This window comes from Durio zibethinus, chromosome 2, assembly GCF_047325235.1.
Source record: "Durio zibethinus cultivar Kanyao isolate XHJ-2024 chromosome 2, ASM4732523v1, whole genome shotgun sequence".
Lineage (NCBI taxonomy): Eukaryota > Viridiplantae > Streptophyta > Magnoliopsida > Malvales > Malvaceae > Durio > Durio zibethinus.
In genome coordinates, this window is record NC_143163.1 from 5,125,614 (window position 1) to 5,135,020 (window position 9,407).

At 32.4% G+C, this 9,407-nt stretch overlaps 1 protein-coding gene across 2 annotated transcripts; it reads left to right on the plus strand.

Annotated features, from left to right (window-relative positions):
• The first annotated feature begins 642 nt into the window (after positions 1-642).
• Positions 643-8,629, plus strand: LOC111309028 (nucleobase-ascorbate transporter 4-like). Of its 2 annotated transcripts, XM_022907796.2 has the most exons (14): positions 643-1,072; positions 2,133-2,230; positions 2,351-2,527; positions 2,674-2,774; positions 2,876-2,951; positions 3,585-3,644; positions 5,621-5,805; positions 6,240-6,336; positions 6,620-6,706; positions 6,814-6,872; positions 7,080-7,171; positions 7,390-7,467; positions 7,707-7,867; positions 7,982-8,629. In XM_022907796.2, the coding sequence occupies exons 1-14, from the start codon at positions 970-972 to the stop codon at positions 8,198-8,200; spliced, it is 1,593 nt and encodes a 530-aa protein (XP_022763531.2). In that variant the 5' UTR covers positions 643-969; the 3' UTR covers positions 8,201-8,629. The 2 variants fall into 2 exon arrangements, with proteins under 2 accessions (XP_022763531.2, XP_089603464.1); XM_089747338.1 differs by having other exon boundaries at positions 7,707-8,342.
• The last annotated feature ends 778 nt before the right edge of the window (positions 8,630-9,407 follow it).

Sequence of the window (9,407 nt, forward strand, 5' to 3'; positions counted from 1 at the left end):
TATTAGTTTTTTGGTTCGAAAGTCATACTTTCATAATAAAATAAATTACAAATGTTGACTGCTATTTATTAAAAACAATTGTATGAATCAATTAAAATATATAAATTATAGATTTAAATTTTTTTTTTTGCTGCTAATTGAATTCAATGTTGAAATTGAAGAAAGAAATGCCTTTACCATGTGTATTAATTTTCTAAGTAAAGGAAGTGTAGGTAATCACTCATTAATTCCCCTTTTGTTTACTAGCTGAATTTGGATTCATGGTGATCAATGATAGCTAATTGTAAGTTGAATTAAAAGAAATATATACAAAAAGAGAAGCATAATTAATAATTTTCTATTATTTGCTAAACCAAAGTGACTCGCAACCAAGAAACCCCTCACGTTAAACTATAGTTCGATGCCAAATTCTAATTATTTTTAAAATTATTTTTAAAATGTAATTTTAAAATTAATTTGAGATAAAATAAAAATAAAGCTTATTATTTTTTTAGATTTTATATTTTTTTCTTAATATTTTCCTCATGTTTACCATCGAATCATTAACCGATATGACAATAACTAAAAAATTAAATCTTAATTCTTTTAAAAATATATTTATACAAATAAATTTTATATAGTACGAAAAATCCGAAGCTGCCTGGGAACGTCAAAAGCCGCAACGGTTGTTTTCTCTCCCATTTTCCTTCTTTCTTTCTTTTGCTGTCTCTTTGTATGGACACTGGAAGAGGTAGCTTTCAAATCACCTGCAGTTGGTAGCTTTACAAGCAACCCCAAAAAAATACTACAAAAAAGAAGTGAGAGGGTTACAGTCAAAACGTGGCCGCCTAACCCCTCAATGTTTGATGCTCTTCCTGATATAGTATTATTTCATCATTTTCCTTAGCACTCTTCAGTCCGTATTCCCATACATATATTCATAACGAAGCGTCTCTTCAAAAACATCAACAAGAAACAGAGAATAAAACAATGGCAGCCGGTGGAGGAGGAAAGTCCGATGACTTCCAGCCCTTCCCTGTCAAAGAACAGCTCCCCGGTGTTGATTTCTGCGTTTCCAGCTCTCCATCTTGGTGTATGATTTATGAATCACGACCTTTCATTTCCTCTTCTTTTCATTTGTTTCTTGCGTTTTTGGATTCTGTTCTACCTACGTACTACCATGCCTTCATTCTCGCTCTCTCACGTTGTTTTAGCAACAGAGTGATTGTTTCTTTTTTTTTTTTTCCCTATTATAAAGTTTTTGTTTTCGACTGTTGGTTTTCTTTTTTCGCTTTCTATTCGATTCTCAAAGTGAAATTATAATGAATTTCAGTACTGTCATCGATCGACCTTCGCCGTTGATAACGAGCCTTTCTTTCATGGCTTTCCCGCTATTTTCCCCCTAGTCTTAAGTCTTTACCACTTTTCAGTTCGTACCATGTTTATTTCTCTTCTTCTCATTTTTTATTTCTTTTTTCTTTTATTACCTTAATCCGTAAATCATCATGCTGAATGTAACTCTAAGTCTCCAAAGCTCCATAAATAAACTGGCAGGTTTGTTTGGTTGGAAAGAAAGGAGAAGAAAAACTAGCCGAGAGAAACCTCTTATAATTGAGAAAAACAAGAAATGCGTAAAGAAGACAGAAAAAATATGATGGAATGATAATGTTTCACGCTATACGTTTTATATATATATATATATATTCATCTATTATTCATTTGTTCTTACGGTTTCGGTTTTGTTTATTCTTTTTCAACTACTGGTGTTTTCTCTGGTTTTTAGACCTCCCTGTATGTTACTTGATTACCCGTGCATTTTCTAGACGACCAAACAGATCTTATTAACCATAATTTTCGAAAAATTTCCTTTATTATCGTCCTTTCTTTCCTCATAATGAAACTACCATTTCTCTGTAGCCTATTCTCATTCGGTTTTTTTTTTTTTTTTTGTAATGAAAATTTCGTTTTCTTGGGTTTTGTGTAACGAAGAGTATCTTCTTGAGACTCTTGATCTCTCACATTATACTCTGTTATGTTGAACCTAAAGGGGCATAATTAATTTCTTTTATTCCAGAGATCAGGCAATACATTATAATTGTGATTCTGATTTTATACGCTCAAAAACCTGCTAATCGTTTCTGGTTTTTATGCAGCTGAAGCAATAATTCTAGGATTTCAGCATTACGTGGTAATGCTTGGGACAACTGTTATCATATCATCTATAATTGTCCCTTTAATGGGCGGTGGCAATGTAAGAAAACAGGGATTTTGTTGAAAGATTTTTTTTTTCAATTTTTTTCTTTTGCCTCTTTTTTGATTAGTTATACGATCTCTTTAAGCTAAACGTTTGGTTTCATTTGTGAAAAAATAGGTGGAGAAAGCTGAGGTTATAAATACTGTTCTCTTTGTTGCTGGCATAAACACGCTATTGCAGACATTGTTTGGAACCAGGCTGCCGGTGGTGATTGGGGGATCTTATGCTTTCATTATTCCCACCATTTCCATTGCTTTGTCCAGAAGATATAGCATTTTCATTGATCCCCACCAGGTTTTTTCCTTTGTTGCAACTTGAAACTTTGTTTTGTTTTTTAACATCCATGAAGTAGATGATTAGTAAGGCCTCGCTAAATGGAGTGTACTAGACTACTAGTATGATTTAACATGTTTGCATGCTGATGATCTTTGATCTTTCAGAGGTTTAAGCACTCCATGAGAGATGTACAAGGAGCACTCATTGTTGCATCATTCTTTACTATGGTTATTGGTTTCTTTGGTTTCTGGAGAATTTTGGCAAGGTAGGATGTTGCAAACATGCCTAAATGAATTTTTGGATTTGTTTTGTTCCATTGACTATTAGTCTAACTGACTGCTTGATTTTTGATATCTTGTGATGCAGGTTTTTCAGCCCACTTGCAGCTGTTCCTCTTGTGATTCTCACAGGACTCGGGCTCTACGCACGTGGTTTCCCACAAGTAAGTGCACCGGAGTCTTCATTCCATCATTGCTCTGTAGAGATGATTGTATCCAAGCAGCTTCAGTTCTTGTCATCTTAACTCTTTAGCTTTAGCTACTGTTTTTAAGACAACTGGGTCGATTGGATATTGCATTGGGTTATGATTGTGCCGCTGTTTACCCTGAGGCAAAACCAGAAATTAGGACAAGTTTTCAGCCTCATTACAGATTGAGAAACTTCAAAGTTTTCTCTTTGGAGTTTGGCCTTGGTTCAAAGTAAAAGAACATGTTTATTATAGGTTCTTTCTTTTGACAGTATTATTTTCTTTGAGCTATCCACTAAAATTTCAAATTTCTGTCTGTCTTGATAAACATACATTGTGGTTCTGTTGTTCTTGTAATTGCCCTGGCATGAGTTTTCATGGTGGGTATTTGAATATTTGGATGGTCTGCTCCATTAAAATTTAAAATTAAATTTTGTATATGTTCCTTCATTGTGTAAGAAAGACATTGCCGACCATGTGGATGCTGGGAGAAACTCTTGATTAAAATGAGAATTTTATGCAAAACTATTGTCACGATTTTACATTAATGTCAGTAAATTGTTTCACTCTTTTTATCATACTGACCTATTTTTCTCTTGTTGCATGTAGTTGGCCAGATGCATCGAAATTGGACTCCCAGCATTGGTAGTAGTGGTTTTCTTATCTCAGGTGACCCGCATTCTTAATCCTTCGGTTACTATGTGCGGCAAAAATGCCCCAATCAATCAAATCAGCATAAGGATAATCAAATAATGAATTAATCACATAAGATACAATAATTTTACTTTGATCTAATCAACTTACATTCACGGATGAGAAAAAAAATCTACTAGTTGTAGATAATTATAAATATATAAATTATATCAACAATTTAACAATCAATACCGATAAGCCCTCTTAATTTTCTTTAATCTTATGAAGTATTATCAATCTAAACAAATACATACATTTGTATACACATACACCATATCTATGTGACCCTCTCAGTCTCCTCTAGCTCATTCACAAATATTTAAACATATACATCCATAAGACGTAAATTTTCAATAGCCTTATGAGATGTCTACTCATAAAACCTTATAAATTTTTTACATATTTTTTTCATATCTAACTTTATAGAGACTTCACTTATTTATAAGCATATAAACTTACTTATTAAAAAAAAAAAATTCTTAGAATTCTTCTTCTGCAAGTCAAATTTGCCTATTAAAAAAATTTTTCTCTTAGAATTCTTCTTCTGTAAGTCTTCTTGTCCATCAAGTAATATTTAACCAATCGTAAACAATTCTATTATGGGATTTGAGTCATTATTCTCAACAATTTCTATTTTGATTTAAATTCTATCAAATCATTTGTTTTTATGTTAGACATACTTGGCTTCACTTATAATAAAAATCTCACAATCATTTTCTTTTATGTGTCTTTAAGCTTCACGTAAATTGATTCTCAATTTTCAAAATTTGAACTCCAACTCTTTTTTTTAATTGAGCTCCTTTAGGTTTGCCTCTTTTCATAGTTCGAATTATACTCTAATATCACTTGTTAGAGATCACCATAGCTTTAATATCACTTGTTAGGTGAGAAGTCTTAATCCAATCACACCAACAGAAGCAAAATTAAACAATCAATTAATCACATAAGAGATAATAATTTATTGTCATTCGAACCAATCGATCTACGCCCATAGATAAAAAAAAAGATCCACTAATTGTAGATAATTGCAAATATACATCAAATCAATCAATCTCACTCAAAAATCAATACTCATAAGACCCTTTCAATCTCCTCTAATCCACTCACATGTCCTATACCTATATAGACCATCTTATTATCCTCTAGTCCACTCAAACATACATTCAAATATACATATCCATAAGGTGTAAATTTCAAGTAAACTTATGGGTTGTCTACCCATAAACCCTATAACTCTTTTACATATTTTTATTATACCTAAACCTATAGAAACTTTATATATTTATAAGCATATAAACTTACCTATTACGAATCACTTTCTTCTTAAAATTCTTCTTTCGCAAGTTAAACTTGACTATTAAGAAAATTTTTTCTCTTAAAATTTTTTTTTTTTTGTAAATCTTTTTATCTATCAAGTAATATCTAACAAATTTCAAATAAATTTGTTACGAAATTTGAGTTTCTACAGACATTATTTTCTTTGCTATTACTATGGGCATGTTTAGTGAAACTTTTCCATCAACAAGTAGAGCAAGGCTTTGAATTTTAAAACTATGTTATTCTATCTTATATGATATAGGTATCGTTTGCATTCCTTTGGGTAGATAACAGATGTACAAGAAGAGTGTTTTTCTTACTTGCAAATTGCAATCCTTCTCTGGTTTTATTGACAATCAAAATAAGGGAAAAACCATAGAATGATTATATTAACAAAGTGTCAAATCTCTGTGCCGTTTTATGCGATGGGCTATATTTCACCTCTGCCTGTGTCTTGAGTCACTACCATGATCTTTGTTTCTCTTCCCTCAAATCTGCAAATAGTAAAAAAAATAAAAAGGAATAGATAAAAATTGAGACAACTAATAACAAATTCCTTTTGTCATATCTGTAAAGCACAGAATTAAATTATTTGAGTTTCAAATTGATTTGGTTTATCATTAATGCCTTTGCAGTATGTTCCCCATTTAATCAAATCCAAGAGAGCAATATTTGATCGTCTTGCAATCCTTTTCTCCGTTGCGATTATATGGGTTTATGCAGAAATTTTGACAGCAGCTGGTGCTTATGATAATAGAGCTTCAAAAACTCAGTTCAGCTGCCGTACTGATCGTTCTGGGCTCATTAGCGCTGCACCTTGGTGAGCTCATATGTATCAATTAAATTGTGACATATATTGGACGCACAAAATTCCCATGCTCTCTCTCCTTTTTTTTTCATTTTAGTTGTATGACTCTGTTAAAATATTGTTATTCCCTAATTTCTATTCTCTGATTTCCTCGTCATATACACTGGCTTATTTATAGTATTTAGAGCTCAAAAGCAATACATGAGATGGAATCCTAATGCTAGTAATCTTATATACAAAGTGGATAAATATGTAAAAAGCACATTGAAGGGTATGTATTTGCAATTTGCCGGTATATAATTTTCTGGTAAGAGGTTTTTCTATTGTTAACCCTCCTTTAATACTGATGTTTGTAACTTGCTTTAATACTGATGTTTGTAACTTGCCTCGGTGTCACTTTGATTCCAATTAGACTTCAGCTAATTGTTTTGGTTTGCTGCATACAGGATAAGGGTTCCATATCCATTTCAATGGGGAAGACCGAGTTTCAATGCTGCTGATACTGTTGCAGTGATAGCTGCCTCTTTTGTTGCTATCATTGAGGTGTGACTTCTGGGATGTTAGTCTTGATATATACTCTGAATTTTGCAAATGTATATAGAAATCAGCTAGATCATAAGTGATTCAATAAAAATTACTTACTCCAAATTCCCTTTAGGGATTGATATTCTTACCATTACTTGTGTGATTTCAAGACTCAATCTGCACGCATCTTCCTTCAAGGCCTATATCAGCATTCTAAATTTTCTAAAGTTCGTGCGTCCAGAATGCATGAAACTTCTATTTTGAAATAAAATTTTCATCTCTCCTTCTTTTTCTTCGGCAGTCTACGGGTACGTTTATTGCAGCATCAAGATATGCGAGTGCCACTCCTATGCCGCCTTCCGTGTTTAGCCGTGGTGTTGGCTGGCTGGTAAATATAAAAATAATCATTATCTCTTCTTGTCATTCATTTTCTAAAATTTTGTCATTTTACTAGTTTCAGATTCTAATAAGTTCTTCAATTTTTGTGAATTCCAGGGAGTAGGCATTTTACTAGATGGTTTATTTGGCACAGGAAGTGGCTCCACTGCTTCAGTGTAATAATCATGATCTTTTCAAACATGCTAATAATGACATCTGTGGGGAATTATTTGATGATGATATATACAAGTTATCTCTAATTCTCAACATCATCTTGTACATATCAACAAATTGATATTTTCTTAGTTGTAGTAATTAATGGTTGATTCAAGCAAAAAGCATGGTAGGCCTCTGTCATCTAATTTTATTTTGCTGTAATTTAGTGAAAATGCAGGTCTTTTGGGATTAACAAGAGTTGGAAGTCGGAGAGTCGTTCAAATATCGGCATTATTTATGCTTTTCTTTTCTGTATTAGGTAGGGTAATCCATTATTAATACAATAAATCCTAGATATTCTAACATCCTGTTGGTGCTAAATCTATTGTGAATTGTGATTCTATTTAAGAAAATGCTAATAGGATCTTATAATTTGTTGAGCCGTTCTTATAATCTTTGAACAATAACTCAAACAAGGACTTATAAGCGTCTTTGGGTTCTTATTACTCGGAGATTGATCTAACTGATTATGGACAGGAAAATTCGGGGCTGTTCTGGCTTCAATACCATTGCCAATTATGGCTGCTCTCTACTGTCTCCTCTTTGCTTATGTTGGTATGTATCCCTTTTAAACTTCTTGGTAAACATGGTGAGGTTTATAACTGGGAGCAATAAGAAAATTGTGGGTTACTCGTATGGATTGGAGTGCTCAAAACTTTATCAGAAGAAAAACAGAAGTAAATACTACAGTTTTGGAAGGAGTAAAGGCCTTCTTCAATATACATTGATTATGCTTCACTTCTAAAATCGTTAGCTTTTGAACCAATATAATGTGAGTTGACTTCATTGCGCAGCTTCAGCTGGACTTGGTCTCCTTCAATTTTGCAACCTAAACAGCTTCAGGACAAAGTTTATACTGGGATTTTCTCTCTTCATGGGCCTCTCCATCCCTCAATATTTTAACGAGTATCTACTAGTTTCAGGTCGTGGCCCTGTTCACACTCATTCTACATGGGTGAGTGTGTTCGATTTGCATGCTACCCCCAACAAACTCGTCATTTTTAGTTTAAAAATGTTGAAAGAAATCCGATTCCCATCAAGTGATTCTTATTTTTCTTATCGGTTGCAGTTCAACAATGTCATGCAAGTAATTTTTTCATCCCCGGCAACAGTGGGAATCATAGTTGCTATCTTCTTGGACAGCACCCACAGTTTCGGGCATAGCTCAGTTTGGCGAGATAGTGGAAGGCATTGGTGGGAAAAGTTCAGGAATTTCAACACAGATACTAGGAGTGAAGATTTCTATTCCCTGCCTGGTAATCTTAATAGGTTCTTCCCTTCATTTTAAACTTCAAGTCTTTCCTTCCATGGACAAAAAACTGAAGATCAGTGACAATAATGACCATGGAAGATATTTGCTGGGAAATTAAATCCTTCCTTTTTAATTTCTTAGTTATTAGTAGTCCATATCGATACTAGAAACAAGCAAATAAAAAAGTTAAAAAACCGTATATACTGTTTGAGCAATTGAGACAGCGATTTGGGAAACCATTATCAGCTAAGCTTATGGCTAAAATTTCCTTCGTACGCCAAGAATTTGCAGTGGCAGTTTGTTAACATGCTAGTTTCAATTCAGTACTTGTAAGAAATTTATTGGCAAGTCTTTTTAGCATAGATGTACGAAACTTTTTTTTTTCTTACAGAACTTAAATTATAGTGAATTATTGTACCAAACTGATTCTTTTATGTAAAATTTAATTTAACGCGGGAAGCGTCATTAAGTGTGTGTGTGTGTTTTTTTTTATAAATTCCTATTAGATTCTTTTTTTTTTTTTTTAGGGTTTAGTTTAACATTGAAATTGAAAATGACTTTTTTATTTATTTGATCCACCCTTAATGCTAAACAGTAAAAAAAGAGATTTTTTATTTAAAAATTGACTAAAACAACGAAAAAATTATGAATTTGAACGTTTTACTTAAATAAGTTCATATATTTTAATTGCATCCAAAGTAACTTTTAATTTTTAATTTGGATTTAAATAAATTTTTAATATAAATTAATCTTTAGCTAATTTATTTAGATGTAAATCAAATAATAATGGTTTATTTAAGAACAACAAAAAAATTAAGATTTATTTAAGAAAAGTGGAATAGTTTAGAATTTTTTTAATATTTTAACTTTTAAAATTTTGGTTTATAAATTTAAATAAAAAAACTAAAAATTAATATCATAAATAGTTCTTAAATTATAGTGAATTGTTCGGTATAAGCCTTAATAGTTACACTTAATACCCGTTTCGACAGTCCATTCTGTATGCTCATTAAAAGCCACTACCTACAGGCCATGGTTGGATGTTATTTCGTATTTATGTTAGCAGCAGCAATCTCTGGATTTCTTGAGACATTTCTGGCATTTGGAATACTGAACAAAAACAGTAAGCTTTTACGAGCCCCTTTATACCTGGCTCATGCGCTGGACCCAATTGCACCTAATGTCTCTGATTTTTGAATGACAAAATAAATTCTCGAAATTAAAGGGCTCATCTGTTTAGTGG